General features: G+C 40.8%; 2 protein-coding genes across 8 annotated transcripts in view; both read left to right on the forward strand.

The window, feature by feature from the left end:
* Positions 1–17,993, forward strand: part of LOC109832581 (sphinganine C4-monooxygenase 2-like) — an 83,649-nt gene that overhangs the window by 59,788 nt on the left and 5,868 nt on the right. For all 7 annotated transcript variants that reach the window (XM_020399931.1, XM_020399930.1, XM_020399935.1 and 4 more), the window contains 4 exons: positions 181–235; positions 504–643; positions 986–1,046; positions 2,211–2,338. The gene's annotated coding sequence lies outside the window, so the exon portion shown is untranslated. The remainder of the gene's footprint in view (positions 1–180; positions 236–503; positions 644–985; positions 1,047–2,210; positions 2,339–17,993) is intronic.
* On the forward strand, positions 4,152–4,697 carry LOC109832458. The gene has a single exon (XM_020399811.1). It carries the CDS (start codon positions 4,152–4,154, stop codon positions 4,695–4,697), a length of 546 nt encoding a protein of 181 aa, XP_020255400.1.

Genomic DNA, 17,993 nt, shown 5'->3' on the forward strand with positions numbered 1-17,993 from the left:
GCTTTCATTCTCTTTTTGACTCTTTAACTGAGTGTTTAATTACATCAATAAGTGGCACTGGCACAATAATATTTTCTTCTTCGCTTTTGGTTTTCCACTCTTCCATGTTTTTTGTTATATTTATTTATTTATTTGTGGGGGTTGGGTAATCCATTCCTAATTTGTGTGTGGTTTTTGTAGATATATTCCTTCATGACATGTGGATACTTCGGTTGGTTGATTATTAATACATGCGGTATTTTTTTTCATCTTTCAAATATTTAATAGTTTAGTGCTCGAAAACCTTAATAGAAACTATCCAGAAATATATCTGCATATAGTTTCCTAAATTATGTCTCTATAATAGTTTAGTGCATGAATGTCTCTATAAGATTCACAGCCCTTGCTAGGTTGTAACATGCCCTCTCATTCTTCTTAGTATGATAGTATCCTTAAAAGGTGATTACTTAATTATTATGTCTAAATAGTTTCTCTATTTTGCTATAACTGGATTCCTGATGCAGGTACAGAGGCTTTGACATGAGAAGATGGTGCGATTTCAAAATGCTTGGAGAGCATGTTGGTGGATCTGCTGTTTTAGGTCTATATACTATTATATTGAAGACACACAATAATGGCTAATGAAACCTGCAGTTCTAACAATGTAAGGTGACAAAAAAGTTCAGCAGTTAATTACTTATATCTACAGACATTAAAAACCTGCCAATAATGATTCAGATACAGAATCAAAACATATAAATTATTCTACTTCGTCATTGTATTTTCAGTGTCTTCCAACTCATATGCCACCCAATATTGCTAGTTCTCATCAGAAAGTGAAATGGGAACTGGAAGCTCCTGAAAAGTGAAAACAGATGCTTTGTTGCCTTACCAGCTGCATTATGAAATATTCACTGAGCAATCTGTTTCTTTTTTTCTATCACTGTTTGTCGGATAATCAGTTGATGCAGCACATATTTTTCATTCTTCTTGATATCTTTTCCAGGGCTGACATTGCTGAAATGGCTTCACAAACATCTCCAGTTCTACCTTTGTTCAGGCTGAAGGTACCACTTCATTAGCCAGCATGTTTTTTGTTATAGTTTTCAGAGCTTAGAACAATTTATTGAAATTGTGTGCACAAATCAACAACTTAAGCTGTTTATATAATTATATTTTTGCTCACATAAGCCTCAAATTTTTTATTCATACGAGCTACGACTACAAATCAATTATTAAATCAGCTTGAACCAATATATTTTGGACCTCTTTCAAATATTAATTTCCCATAAGAATCGGTTTGCTTCCCCTCATATTCAGAGGACTATGGTAGGTGACAACTGCTTTAGTTGTCTGCAACTTTACAAGTGGGAAGTTGCCACATCAATTCTAGGATCAGTTCTGTAAATTTATATTTCATTTTATTTCACATCGTGTACATGAGAAATGTGTGTATCCTCTCTTCCATTCATATTGATTTATGTTCATGTGAATTTGATGAGATCAGTCTCTCGACTACACATCATTAATTCTAGAGCTTTGTAATTGCAACCAGTGGAAGATACGAAATTGCAGTAGCTGGATGGGTTATGTAGATGGCTGAGTTCTAGGCATCCACTGGCAAGGAGTGCTATTCTCCACAAAATATCTGTACAAAACTTCTTATTAGCAAAAGAACTCAGGAGCATGTTCTTCAAATACCCATATATGAATTTTCACTATTAGCATAGAAACTGCATTTATTTCACAATTACCCATTAAAATATTACCAATACTAAACAATGTTAACAGTAAGTAAGGTTTGTGTTCTTTGGTGCTATTTACTCCTTTCTTGCTTTCATCAATTGATTCCAAGGATATTGTATTGTTTTTGCTCTTCAGTTCCTACCTTTTGGGTTTTTAGTATGCAAGTAACTAGGCTAAATTGTGTAGTCGTGCAGAAATTACTTGGAAATATTATAGTGCTCCCAGTCTCCCTCCAATCTTCAAATTTTAACTCCCTGTACTGATGCTAAACTTACATTCTTAATCCTTCATAGCCCTTTCCTGGCGATCTGAAGATTCTGAACTCTTAAATTCCTATTTTGGCCATAATTTACAAGATTTGGACTTCTTATTTCGTGACAATAATCAACATTTCCTCATACACCCTACATAAAAATCTCAGTATGCACCTGAAACTTCTTTTACTTATTTCCTTAGAAACCTCTACTGAACATTTCCATTTCCAGGTTGCTTTAATGATATCCTACGCTTTGGAGGCAGAACACTTTGGCTAGACCTCGCGATTATCAGCTGAAATTTAACTGCAGGATTTGTGATGTTCCACGTTTAACATCAGCACTTACAGATGCTCAAGGTCATTATATTTCATCCATTCATATTAAACATTAAGGATGTTTTTAACCCTTTCCTCGGTTTGAGCTAAGTTAGCTTGTCAAGATCTATATAAAAATAAATTCGTATATACAGATATACAGATTCAGCATGCTCTGTTCTATCTTCGCTTCCTCTTTGCTATATGTCCTTTAAAGTCACCGATGATGGTCTACAGATATACAGATATACAGATATACAGATTCAGCATTGGAACCATTGATGGTCTACAGTGAATCATCGATGATATATATTGAACAATTAGAGAAATTTAGAGAATCCATTTCGAACCATAGGTGGTCTATACTGAACTATCGATGGTCACCACACTTCAATTATAGGTTTTCAGAAACTCGAAATCAAACCATCAATGATCTACAAACAACCATTGATGGTGCTCGGGGAACCATTGATGGTCGTGAGGAACCATCGATGGTGACGATTGTATTTGGCAGATTTGAAGAGTTAATCACAGTCGTTCGCTAATCCCTTTCATCTCTAACTTTCACTATGATTTGGATATTTCTTTCCTGATTTATGAGATGATATATAATATTGAAGAGATTATATTTGGAGAGAATACGAGGGTTTAAAGATAGAGCTTTAAGAGAGAAAATTTTAGGGTTTGTGAGAAAAAGATTAATTTGTGATTTGAATCCCTAGAGGCTCAATAAACTCTTTCTCGTCACGCTCAACAATATCGGATCGTCTTAGCGAGAAGAGTTATCCTTGGAATCAACATCTACTTTTTTCTTCAATGAGCTTCACTTTAATCTTTTGAAGAACAGTTTGCTAATTAAAAGGATTGTCTTTCTAATTTTGTACTTAAACTATTTTTGGTAGTTTATTTCTAACTTGTTTTACTCAAGCCAGTGATAATTGAGAGTTGAGACTAGCTAGGGCTAAGTGTTACTCGTTATGGAGTGTTAGGTTAGATGACTGATCTGAGTAGATCTAGAATATGGTCTTTGTAAGCCTATTTAATCAGGTTGTAATTCAAGAGAACTCTTAGCATAGTGAAAATGCTCGTTCGTGACATGGAATAGTGGACGTAGGATTGTTATTCGAACCACTATAAAAATCTTGTGCGTTCCTTAGTTGGTTTTTAGTTTGGTTGTTCGCTTTTAATTTTCTATATTTCCACTGCTTATTCTGTGTTTTAGCGAAAGATTGTAGCATCTCTGATCCAAACACAGGGGGGGGGGGGCTCTTGTTTGTTGGGAAATTGTCTGTAAATTCAAGAGGAGGGGGCTGCATTTTTTGAATCTCTCTGACTTTAATATGGCTCTTCTTTCCAAAGGGACTAGTAAATCTATCGACAACAATTCTCTTGAAGGTAAGAGTCCTTTCCTCTATCACCCTCGAATACTCTTCCGTCATTAATAGCACACAACCTATAGTTTCAGCTTCTAGATTTTGGCAAGATACTTCTTCTATTCACAAAGCTTTAGTGTGATCTGTCAAGTGGAACTTAGGTGAGGGTTCAAATATCAGTTTCTGGGAGGACAAGTGGTTGGAGTCTAGCTCTTTGTGTAGCTTATTACCCTTAGCTTGTAATCTGGCATTCTATAAGTATGTCATTGTTCACCCTCAAGGATATTTTCTCAGCAACAAATGTTGGGTATGACACCCACCCTATTCTCTGTCATGATTACATCGAGAGAGAAAAAAGAGATATCTCAATGCTCAAAGACTTTCTTGCTTCCTCCAATTGTATTGTCAAGCAGTCTAAGGACACTGCCCTATGGCCTACTAACTGAGATTCTCCAGTTAAATAATTATACTCTCTTTTGAACATGGGTGAGATTCAATCAAGTTTTTCTCACTTCCTTTGGAAATCTTCAACTCCTACTAAGGTAAAGATTTTCTTCCGGCTTCTTCCTAAGGGAAGTAGCAGACATGAAAATTCGCTTAGGAAAGGCTGGGATGGTGATCCTGGTTGCCCTTTCTGCCAAATTGAGTTAGAAATTGATAGCCACATTTCTTCAACTGTGCCTATGCTAAGGATGTCTGAACCTATATTTTGTCTTGTTTTCCCTCGGTACAGTGGCCTGCAAATTTTGAAGATATTTTTATATTCTAACAGCGATTCTGTGCTAGATCATAAGCTTCGCTCCTTGTGGAAAGTTGTTTTCCCCGTCTACTGTTGGTGCATGTGGAGATCAAGAAACAATTTGATCTTCAATAAAGAAAAGACAACCCCTAAATGCATTGCCTCTAATATTGCACGCTTCGTGCTATTCTGGACAATATGCTCAGGTAGAAAGGAGGCTGTGATCATCAACGGGACGGCAAAGGAGCATGGACTTGGCTCATGGAGAGTACAGATGATAAAGTCGTAGAGGATAACCTTTAAATGGTTTCCTTTTGTTTTTAAGTTTTCTTAGCTGTGGTTTGGTATTGTCACGCCCCGCTTCCCAAAATACCGGGGAATCGGAACGTGAACAAGCCCGCGACGTATTAGATTGAGAAGAAATATACACTATTATTATTTTTCTTTTCTTTTCTTCTCAATCCAATACACTAAGTGTCTGGAAATAAGTACAATGCGAAGTCACATGTCCCCGATCACAATCAGTAAGAATATAATGATCAACACAGAATAAAATAATACATATCACAAATGGGATAACATCCGAGACATAATATTCGGGTCAACATGCACTTATACAAAATAAACAAATGAATACTAGAGAAATATAATACATCGTTCAAACTGAAATAGGAAGTACTACAAGAGTAAACAAAACCATCAACTAATAAATGGAAAGAATATGCTTCGACTCCTTCTGCTCCGTCTACAGGGTACTCCTGCTGAGAATACTCGCTCCTACTGAACCTGTTCTTTCTCTAAGTCTGACGTACACCAAAGAAAACATGTGTACGTCAGCGTGTATGGCACACGACAAGACCCCACAAAGAAAATAGAATGAACGAAAATCTAAAGCAGAAATCGATACGATAAAAGAAATGATAAAAGGACGTGCAACTAGAAATTCAACAAAATCAATCAAGTAACGAGTCGATCATGTAGCTAGCGATCAGAAATCATCTAAGTCACAAGGTCATACACTAGATGAAATTGATACTTAAAAATCTACAACTCGAGACGTAGTACGTCGAACGAAATAATCCAAACAAGGAAACCCTCATGTATATATCATATGTCTTAAATTGTAGATAATTAAATATTAATCTCGATCTATGTATGAAAAGAAACACAACTGACCTACATCTCACAAGAATCCATAAATCCTAACCAAAGTGACGACACCGATTCACCTTGACTCAACAAATCAACCACAGTGGTGACACCGATTCACTGGTAACAAGTCATGTAACTAGTCATCCTAAAATAAGTCACTGGATCACATCTCACACAGAGTCAACGCTCATATTATCGGATAACTGACTGTTCGCATATCCCCCACGTGTATTCAATCAAATAAATTCATGAACCAAAGTAACGACACCGATCTACTTTGACCCAACCAACCAGCCCCAGTGGCGACACCGATCCACTGTGACTCAACAAACCAACCCCAGTGGCGACACCGATCCATTGGTACGAACCTGGAAGATATATCAACAGTTTTATCCAATTACCAAAAAATATGAAAGGCTTCTGGACTGTGAATCATCTTTTTACAAGCAGAAAGCAAACATTAATTGGTGTCTTGATGGGGATAAAGGTACTAAATTCTTCCATTCTATCATGAAAAAGAAAAGGCATCAGAACAGAATTCTATCTCTATATACAGAGAATGGAATTAGGATCACTGACAGTGCTGATATTGTTACTGAAATTGTGGATTACTACAAAAAATTATTGGGGACTTCAATTCAAACAAATCATCCTGATCCAATGATTATTGCAAATGGCCCTCTTCTCTCTTCTGATCAAAGACATGAGCTGAGTTCTCCAGTTACAAGGGATGAGATTAAACAAGCTGTCTTTTCTATGTCAAATGATAAAAGTCCAGGCCCAGATGGTTTCAATGCCCTATTCTTCAAAGCATCCTGGAGTGTTATCAGTGAAGAACTTTTCTCCGCAGTGGAAGAATTTTTCAAATCAGGAAAACTGCTTGGTACTTTCAACTCCACTTCCATTACTTTGATACCTAAGGTTCTTAATCCTCAATATGCTGCAGATTTTAGACATATATCTTGCTGCAACTGTGTGTATAAAATCATAACCAAAATCATTGCATCCAGAATTCAAAAAGTAGTGGGATACCTGATAAGTGATGCACAGAGTGCTTTTGTGAAGGGTAGGCTTATATCAAGCAATATCCTTTTAGCTCATGAGATTGTTAAGCACTATGGCAGGAAAAACAATTCCCCTAGAGCCATTTTAAATATTGATTTGAGAAAGGCTTTTGATACAATTAGTTGGGTGTTCATCAATGACATGCTTAAAGGTTTAAGATTTCCAGACAACATGATTTCCTGGATTATGGAGTGCATCTCTACCCCAAAATTTTCTATATCTATTAATGGTACTCCTCATGGATATTTTCAAGGTGCTAAGGGCTTGAGGCAGGGGGATCCTTTATCACCTTATTTGTTTATTATTGGTATGGAATATTTGTTTAGGAAATTAAACACTCTCAAGGAGGATAGGCTCTACAAGTTTCATCCTAAGTGCTCAAGACTGAAAATAACACACTTAGCTTTTGCGGATGATCTGCTTCTTTTTGGCAGAGCTGATATGAATACAATATCAAGACTAAGGGATTGCCTAGCTGATTTCAGTAGGGCTTCTGGTTTAGAAGCTAACCCATCAAAATGTTCCATATTCTTGAGTGGAGTAGATGATAATCTGAAGAGCCAAATCTGCAATCTCCTTAATTTCTCTGAGGGAACTTTGCCTTTGAGATATTTGGGGCTACCTCTGATAGCTAAAAGACTCTCTTGGATGGATTGCTCTCCCCTTATTAACAAGATTTCAGACCAAGCTACCTCTGATAGCTAAAAGACTCTCTTGGATGGATTGCTCTCCCCTTATTAACAAGATTTCAGACCAATTTAATAATTGGCTCAAGAGAAGATTCTTGGATGGATTGCTCTCCCCTTATTAACAAGATTTCAGACCAATTTAATAATTGGCTCAAGAGAAGATTCCTCTCATATGCCGGCAGGTTACAACTGATAAAATCAGTGATTATGGGGATACAAACCTACTGGACCAGTAACTACATTCTCCCTATCAAAGTTCTTCGAAAAATTGATAAAATGTGCTCAAATTTCTTATGGGGACATAAAATTCATTTGGTGAGCTGGGATTCTGTATGCCAGGAAACTGATCATGGGGGTCTTGGGATATACTCTGCTGTGCATTGGAATTATTCTATGGCGGCCAAACTTCTTTGGATGATTCACCTCAAGAAGGATATCCTTTGGATTAAGTGGATTCATGGTCACTATCTAAGACAACATACTATCTGGCAAGTCCAACCAAGGAAGAGTGATTCATGGCAGTGGAGGCAGCTTTTAAGAGTGAGGAATTTGTTGATTGATAAACTTGGTAGTGTGAATAATCTCCAGAATGTCATCAGTGATAGCTGTGCTAATGATAAAATCAAAGTTTCAGTGATGTGCAGGAGAATTTTTCAACACTCAAATCTGAATACATGGTCAGGGACAGTTTGGGGTGGATGGAATCTACCTAAACATTCCTTTATTCTCTGGTTGGCATTCTTATCGAGGCTGTTAACACAAGAAAGACTTTGCAAAATGAGGATGCTGAGCTCAAATCAGTGCACCCTATGTTCAAGAGAAGGACAGTTTGAAACCTGTCAGCACCTTTTCTTTGAATGCCAATTTTCAGCTAGTGTCTGGAATCAAGTAATGGACTGGCTATGCTTCAAAAGGAAATCGTGTAATTGGGATCAAATCACCAGCTGGTTTGAGAACAATTTGAGAGGGAAAAGTTTCAAAATAAAGCTTAAAAGGTTGGCATTATCTACTTCAGTCTACATGATTTGGCAAGAGAGGAATTTTCGTATATTTCAGTTGCAATCAAGAGGCCCTGATCATCTCTTTAGCTTGATAAAAATACATGTATATACAAGGATATTGAATGATAACATACCACAACACATAAAGAGTTATGTAGAGAGTTTTTAGTTTGAAGGCTGAATTTTGTAATCAGTCTTGAGATAGACATTGATGTATTATAACTTTCATATATTGGTAATGAATAAAATTTTTCATTGACCAAAAAAACAAACTTTAAAAATTAGAGAAAATCCTTCAATTATATGGTGTCCCACAAAATCCCCCTAATTTTTTACACTTTTCTCGCCAAACCCTTCGACATCATTTAAAAATATAAAATAACTAAAATATCGTTTTACAATAAACATGTTTAATTACAAAAAATGCCCAATCAGTAAAAAAAGAAACATTTTCAATTTATAATACCTTCCCCCTTTTTCTCTCTTTCTTTTAGCTTAAAAAAGCAGAGTAAATTTTTATGATAGAGGGTATTTTGGTCTTTTCTCAATTATCTACTTGTCATGTGACATACTAGACATAATAGTGTTAGATTTCAAGGTGTAGAGAGAGACGAGTTCATGGAGATTTCTCAGATTTTTAAATTGAGGGGATATCTATAATAGACTCAAATTTTGAGCAATTTTCTTAGATTAAAATAGTTGATGGGTATTTTTTGAAACACACACCATATTTAAGGGGGATTAAGTGATGAAATTCCAAGGGATTGTCTCAAACTTTTTTGGGGGGGTTGGGGGTAGGGGTGGGGGTGGGTACAATATGCTCAAATTCGTGGCTAGTTTTTTGAGATTAAAATAGTTGAGGGGTGTTTTCTAAAATTAACGAATGATTTTATATAGAGAGGCTTTTTATGTGATACACACACACACACACACACACACACATATATATATCACATAAAAAATTAAGAGTAACCCTCCTCTCCAAATGGAGTTATAAAATTTTTCACACACTTAACCCCTCACTCTCTACCCCTATTTATAGTAAACATCAGTGAATGAGAGTCATTGGATTGAAATCTTATCCAAAAACAATAAATTTCAGCTCTTAATTCGTAACAAACTGTACGTCATATCGATACCAACATCGATAGGGGTATTGATCCTGGCATCGATACGGGTATTGATGCTAGCATCGATACCTAGTTCTCTCCTGTTGCTGTCCGAGCTTTTATCTTGTTCTTGGACTTGGGCTTTTGGGCTTTGCCATTTCTTCTTCGTTTTAGCTTTGGGCTTTTGGATAAATTGGCAATTGGATTTTCCAATGGGCTTCTTGATTTCTCTTTTGCTTTATTTCTTCATTTACTCAAGGGCCTTTGTTGAGAGATGCGATTTGTTCTTCATTAACCTGCATTTAAAGATAAAAATAATTATTAGTGTCATATTTATTCATATAAAATAGATAACGAGGGTATAAAAGTGTAATAAAATATGATTATCAGAAATTATAATAGTTGGGACTAATTAATGTCATAACCAAAAAGACCATTATGCCCTTCTATCAACTAAGGGGGTGTTTGGTTCAATTTCTAGAAATTATAGGAAATGTTTTCCACCTAAAATATGATTTCCTTGTGTTTCTTAAAAAAAATTATAGGAAAAGTTTTGAGAAATCAAAAAGTACCAATTTTCTTGTTTTTTGTACTTTGCTTGTTTGGTTCAAAACAAGAAAATAGCTCATAACTTTATAGAAAATAACAAGATTTGGTAGGTTTTTAATTAAATATGGTATGTGTCAGATTTCTGGTGATTTCCTCTCATTTTGAGAGGAAATTGTTTTTGTAAAATTTGGTAGGTTTTGATATTTTATAGAAAATATTTCTGTAAATTTTTTGTTGAACCAAACACAATTTACAAAAATCTCTGAAAAACTTTTAATTACAAATTTGCCATTGTCAGATGTTTTGAGAAAAGTTTTCTCAAAAAGTGTGCAACCAAACAGCCCCTAATATTATATTAATGATTTTCTAAGGGGCATTCATGGGCGCTCATTAGGAGATGAGAAAAATATAGCGAAATGAATAAATTCAAAATTTGAACATATGACCTTGTCAAAAAGGTAAACATACTATCCTCCAGTTACAAGTCCTCCAATTAAACTTTGTAGACATCAAAAATTGCCTATAGGTCTCCACAAACGGTTCAGTGTTAAAGAGCGACGATGAACGTCACTATCCGATCCACAGGAGTTCAATTGACGTCGACGAACGACTGAAGTGAATCGACGAGCTACGTGAGCGGATAGGATTTCGGAACAACGAAGACCCGGACCAATCGGGAACCCAGCACTGTTCACAAAAAGGACAACGCCCTTCGTACCTCGACCACTCTACAGATAATCCAACCACCAGAGCGGATCGAACTCTTCGTCAAGCATCCAACGCACCTGGAATCACTCAAATCCGAGTTCGGACGAAGAATCTACAGGGGGAAAACCAACAAAAACACCTCATAATGGAGTCCCGGCAAGTCGAAACACCCCGTGGTTCTAGAAAAGCCTAGACACCCAAGGGTGTCTCGCCCAAGCCGAGACACCCTGGGGTCATCGGCCTTGCCGAGAACCCATAGGCTTGTCTCGGCCTGGCCGAGACACGCCCAAGGGTGTCTCGCGCCTTGCCGATCACACCGCCAAGGGTGTCTCGGCCATGGCCGAGACACCAGGAGTGTCTAGCCCCTAGAGGCTCCCACGCCTATAAATACCCCCTTAGGGCCTGGTTTTGAGGAGAGGATTTTTGGAAGCCCTTGGCCCGCAAGCCCTGCTGCCAGTGAAGAGTGGTCGTGCGCGCTTCAACAAGGAGAGGAGAGGTCTCATCAGAGCCTTCATCACCCGTTCCCGTCCGATCCTTAGTATTAGCCCTTGGCGTTAATACTAAGAAGAGCTAATATCTCGCTTTAGCCGAGATAGACGCTTAAAGCTTCTAGATCTCACGCGGATCGACGAAGTTCTGCTTCTATATCCCTTCGCGGATAGACGAAGCTCTGCCCGATTTTCTCGGAGCAGATCTGATTGCCCGGTGGTCCACGGATATCAACGTCCCCGTCACAGGCCAAAGACCCACGCAAGCAAGAGATGACAAACGGATCTTGCGTTTGTTTGAAAAGAGTCGTATTTTTTTTTGTTTTCATTGTGCAAGGGTCTTATAAAAAGGCTATCTTTTTGTTTCATTGTAACGATTGAAGTTGTAATGAATGCAGCAATGAATACAGCAACTTTTTCCGCAAACAAGCTGGCGACCACAGTGGGAGCCAACGGCATCGCTACCGACGCCGTCGTGACGCAACCGGCATTCAAGATCCGGGTGAATGAAGAGGTCGAATGCGAGTTCGATCGGCAAAAGTTCGAAGAAGACCTCTCTTCCTCCTCCTCCAGATCCGCCTCTCCGAATAGGCGCAGGAAGGTAACCTCTTCCATAAATGTTTGCAGGTCCTTCGGCTCGAAGATCCAAGACCCCGTTGCCGCCGCTGCACTTGCACCACGTGACGTCCCCGCATCGTCCAACGTGGTCGAGATCGCAGATCCGGACTTCTCCTCCGCCGAGGAGATAGCTACTGAGGACGCTCCAACATTGTCAAACAGAGCACGCCAAAGACGGCGACAACGCCTTGCTCGTCAGCTGGCTAAGGCTTTGGAGTCAATGGACGGGATCCGCTACAATGAAGATCTCAAGTCCAGACATCGCCAAGAGCAACAACGGCAAACTACCAGCCCCTCCTCCAAAGCAGAAACGAACAAATGGGTTCATGTCAAAAGAACCCGTTCTACTCTCGAGGAGCGAATCCAGAAGCGCCGCGCTTTGCGTGCGCATGCCCGAGCCCTGGTGCAAAAAGCACGAGAAATGCAAGCGCCGCGCTTTGCGTGCGCATGCCCGAGCCCTGGTGCAAAAAGCACGAGAAATGCAAAAGGAAGAGGCAATTAAGAGATCGCCGAGATCCACACGAGTTTGGGTGCCAAAGGCCAAATCAACGCCTAAGGCAAAAGCGGGCGACGTTGCTCTCCGGCCTTCGTCAACTTCAGATCCTGAACCTCCGATGAATCCCCACCGCAGCGGAGATTTCACCAAGCCTAGGATTCCTCTGGAGGGTCGTATCGGCACTCTACCCGAGAATCGAGGAAAAGCGCTTGATAAGGAGAGCTGGAGATCATTGAACGAGCTGCAAGCCAACACCCGGACTAGGGGTCGTACGCGACCTCCTAACAAACAGATTCCTGCAACGGCCAACTTGGCAGTGCGTGCAAAAGACCAAGAGCCCGTTAAGGTTTCACCCTCACAAAGGTGTGATTCCAAACGTGCGACTCTTGCAGGGGCCAACAAGGCAATATTTACTCAGAAGAAAACGCATCGGACAGACGAACGCGTTATACCTGAGAACCCATGTGAGCGGCCGATAGGTTACTCCGACCGCAACGTCAGTGAGTTGTACTATCAGGCTGGGGGTGCGAATGAATCTCGAAAGAGAAACACCCAGAAAGCGGATTATCACGGTCCGTGTACCAAATTTATCAGGGCAGTATTATCAACGTGTAGCTGCCCCAAGACCGCTCCGCAGAGGGTCTCGATACTCGAGAGAATCTCCGATGGAACTACGAAGCCCAAATCGAGGCGTTCCCACCAAAGAGAATCGGTTGCTCGAGACGATGAATTCCCAGAAGTTGCCATCAACATGGTCAACAAGGGAAAATCTCCAATCATTTCAAGCGGTCCCGACCCTAATTTCTCTCTAGGAAGTGGAGTCAATCCGGGAATAGCTCAGCTTCAGCTAGAAGCCGTCGGATATAACGATGACCGTGGGATCCATGAAGGAATCCATTCCGATGACGAACTCTCAGATTCTTATTCCGCTCTCGCCTCCGACGATACAACGTCTAGCGTAGGGCAAGCTCGAGAAGTGTTCATGGTCAACACCGAGCAGTCTCCCTTTGAGTGATAATACGAGTTGGCACTTTCTTTGCTACCCGTATTCCACTTTCTTTGCTTTCTGGTCAAACCTATAAAAGTTAGGGCCAAAGCCAAAATCCCCTCTCGATTCCCCCAATGAACGAGAGTTCCACTTTCAAATCGAGTGATCAAACCTTCCTACAGTCAGGGTCATCTCAACTCTTGCTTGGTCAAACCTCCATACAGTTAGGGCCAAAGCCAAAATCCCCTCTCGATTCCCCCAATGAACGAGAGTTCCACTTTCAAATCGAGTGATCAAACCTTCCTACAGTCAGGGTCATCTCAACTCTTGCTTGGTCAAACCTCCATACAGTTAGGACCACAGTAAAAATCCCCTCTCGATTCCCCCAATGAACGAGATGTCCACTTTCAAATCGAGTAATCAAACCTTCCGACAGTTAGGATTATCCGAGTTTTTTCCGATTCTCGGAGTGGAGATCCCACTCTTAGTTTCATCCTTCCGGATTCTGGGGGTGGAGATCCCACCTCGAGTTTCCTTTCCAGCTGAAGATAGGATATAAAATTCTTCCTCTTTAGCACCGGGAGATAGAATATAAAATTCTTCCTCTCCCGTTTCCTTTCCAGCCGAAGATAGAATATAAAATTCTTCCTCTTCAGCACCGGGAGATAGAATATAAAATTCTTCCTCTCCCGTTTCTCGGTCTGTCTTTGCTTTTAGAAAAGACACGATTCTCAACTCAATGCACGGGTAGGGATAAGTCAACGCCTAACACGCGTTGCCGGGTAGTCTATTCCCGTGAGAAAGACGAAGCCTATGTATTCAAAATCATAGCACAAAGTCTAAGAGAATTCACTCTCTTAGCACAACGTTACATGCGGAACGGATTGAGACAATCCGCATACTAGCCCGACTCAAACGGTAGTCGGTAAAGGCTAATCAAATCCGTTGAAGGCTGAGGGTTTGCCAAAAATCCCAAAGACAACGCCTAACACGCGTTGCCGGTTAGTCTTTGACCGTAAAAAGGACAAAAGACCACATATTCAATATTGTGGCAGGTTGTTATTAATAACACCATAATCCGTGCTTCACACGCACGGGGAATTTCATCCTGAATCCTAAGAAAGGATATGCCGACGCCTAACACGCGTCGCCGGTTTAGTCTTTTACCGATTGAAGAAGACACCAGAATTCCAGTCTGGGGAATTTCATCCCGAAGCCTAAGAAGGGATGAGTCAACACCTAATACGTGTTGCCGGGTAGCTTATTCCCGTAACAAGGGCAAAGCCTATGTATTCAACATCATAGCACAAAGTCTAAGAGAATTCACTCTCTTAGCACAACGTTACCTGGGGATTAGCCAAAAATCCTAAAGTCAACGCCTAACACGCGTTGCCGGGTAGTCTATTCCCGTAACAATGGCGAAGTCTACGTATTCAATATCGTAGCACTAAGAGCGTTAACTCTCTTAGCACAACGTCACATGCGGAACGGACTTAAACAATCCACATGCTAGCCCGACTCAAACGGTAGTCGGTAAAGGCTCATCAAACCCGTTGATGGCTGAGAATTTGCCAAAAATTCTATAAATACGAGTCGTTGACGCACCAACTCCACTAGTTGGTCTCGTGACTTGAGCATCCAACAAATTCAGGATAAAAATCCACACATGCAGATGAATCAGCTTTAACAGTTGGTCCTGCAGCCCTAACATTTGGGAACCGCCATGCTCCAGTACCTTAAGAGCTTAAACTGTGTATACTCCAGCAAACGTACGAGTATAAACTGTGTTAATGGCGATTCGAAACCCTAAGGGTCAACGCCGGTCCAGCGTAACCCTAGGTCAACGCCAGTCAACGCGTTGCAATCAAAGTCAACGTTCGACGATTCGAAACCCTAAGGGTCAACGCCGGTCAACACGTAACCCTAGGTCAACACCAGTCAACGGAATTTTATCCTGAATCCTAAGTAAGGATAAGTCAACACCTAACCCGTGTTGCCGGGTAGCCTATTCCCGTAACAATAGCAAAGCCTATGTATTCAACATCATAGCACAAAGTCTAAGGGAATTCACTCTCTTAGCACAACGTTACATGCGGAACGGATTTAGACAATCCGCATGCTAGCCCGACTCAAACGGTAGTCGGTAAAGGCTAATCAAATCCGTTGAAGGCTGGGGATTAGCCAAAAATCCTAAAGTCAACGCCTAACACGCGTTGCCGGGTAGTCTATTCCCGTGAGAAAGACGAAGTCTACGTATTCAATATCGTAGCACTAAAAGGGTTAACTCTTTTAGCTTAAACGTCACATAGGAGCGGACTTAAACAATCCGCATGCTAGCCCGACTCAAACGGTAGTCGGTAAAGGCTAATCAAATCCGTTGAAGGCTGGGGATTAGCCAAAAATCCTAAAGTCAACGCCTAACACGCGTTGCCGGGTAGTCTATTCCCGTGAGAAAGACGAAGTCTACGTATTCAATATCGTAGCACTAAGAGCGTTAACTCTCTTAGCACAACGTCACATGCGGAACGGATTTAAACAATCCGCATGCTAGCCCGACTCAAACGGTAGTCGGTAAAGGCTTATCAAATCCGTTGATGGCTGAGGATTTGCCAAAAATTCTATAACTGCGAGTCATTGACGCATCAACTCCCCTAGTTGGTCTCGTGACTTGAGCACCCAACAAATTCAGGACAAAATCCACACATGCAGATGAATCAACTTTAACAGTTGGTCCTGCAACCCCAACATTCGGGACCGCGATGCTCCAATACCTTAAGAGCTTAAACTGTGTATACTCCAGTAAACGTACGAGTATAAAAAGTCAACGCGTTGCGACCAAAAAGTCAACATTCGACGTTCGACACCCTAGGGTCAACGCCGGTCAACGCGTAACCCTAGGTCAACGCCAGTCAACGCGTTGCGACACGAGTCAACGTTCGACGATGCGAAACCCTAAGGGTCAACGCCGGTCAACGCGTAACCCTAGGTCAACGCCGGTCAACGCGTTGCGACAAAAAGTCAACACACGGTGATCCGAAATCCTAAGCCAGCACAATGTGGCGGAGGTAGTTCAAAGTCAACTCAATGACACAAGCCAAACTCAATTCATCAGCTGCAAACTCGAGACTCCGACGACGGCCAAGCGATAAACGCGGTGCCGGAAGAACTTCGGCTATTCGTCAAAGTATCGAATAGACCGAAAGTCGAAGGAGCCAAGAGTTGAAGCTAACCACAGGTCCTTACGCCGACTGAAGGCTAGACCAATCACATCCAAAGTATTCCAGCCTCTTCTATAAAAGAAACGAGTCTGGAACGCTTTGGAGGGGGTATCTGTAGGCATTGAAAATTGCCTATAGGTCTCCACGAACGGTTCAGTGTTAAAGAGCGACGATGAACATCACTATCCTAGACCAATCACATCCAAAGTATTCCAGCCTCTTCTATAAAAGAAACGAGTCCGGAACACTTTGGAGGGGGTATCTGTAGGCATCGAAAATTGCCTATAGGTCTCCACGAAAGGCTCAGTGTTAAAGAGCGACGATGAACGTCATCATTCGATCCACAGGAGTCCGATTGACGTCGATGAACGACTGAAGCGAATCGACGAGCTTGTAGGCGTATAAAACTGCTTATAGGTCCCTTGACACAGCTCGGCGCGATGATTCGACAAATCGACGAACGTTCAAGCAACGAAACGAACTAAAGAGGCTACAAAGCTAACGAACTGCATGTGAACAACGTTAGTGGTTCGGGGAGTCGACACACCAAGGGGTGTCTAGAAGGGTGTCTAGGCCCCCTAGAGGCTCCCACGCCTATAAATAGCCCCCTTAGGGCCTTGGTTTGAGGGGAGGATTTTTGGAGACCCTTGGCGAAGCCCTGCTGCAGTGAAGAGTGGTCGTGCGCTTCAATAAGGAGAGGAGAGGTCTTCATCAGAGCCTTCATCACCCGTTCCCGTCCGATCCTTAGTATTAGCCCTTGGCGTTAATACTAAGAAGAGCTAATATCTCGCTTTAGCCGAGATAGACGCTTAAAGCTTCTAGATCTCACGCGGATCGACGAACTCGGAGCAGATCTGATTGCCCGGTGGTCCACGGATATCAACGTCCCCGTCACAGGCCAAAGACCCACGCAAGCAAGAGATGACAAACGGATCTTGCGTTTGTTTGAAAAGAGTTGTATTTTTTTTGTTTTCATTGTGCAAGGGTCTTATAAAAAGGCTATCTTTTTGTTTCATTGTAACGATTGAAGTTGTAATGAATGCAGCAATGAATACAGCAACTTTTTCCGCAAACAAACTTGAGCCAAATCATTATCTCATTCCAAACTGTCATAGAAAAACAACATTCAAAAAACAGATGTGTATGGCAATAGATTAAGAGTGAGAGGCTTCAAATTGAAAGTGAAAAGAATGGCTCTTTCAGCAGTGGTATACAACATTTGGAAAGAACGAAACAATAGGATCTTCAACTCGAAAAACAGAGCCCCTGAGCAGATTGTTAGAGACATAAAGATTGGCATGGACACTGTCATCCTCAACAATCCTCAATTGCCAATTGAAGACAGGGATTGGTTCCTCTCCCTGTAGATTTTATTACAAATGTTTTATACTTTTGTTTCTTGATTGTTTTTAGCTACCAGATTTCATGAAAATCTGTGTAATTTGATGTACTTATCTCTACAATTTTGGTTTGTGAATAAAATCTTTCATTTACCAAAAAAAAA

This window comes from Asparagus officinalis, chromosome 3, assembly GCF_001876935.1.
Source record: "Asparagus officinalis chromosome 3, Aspof.V1, whole genome shotgun sequence".
NCBI lineage: Eukaryota > Viridiplantae > Streptophyta > Magnoliopsida > Asparagales > Asparagaceae > Asparagus > Asparagus officinalis.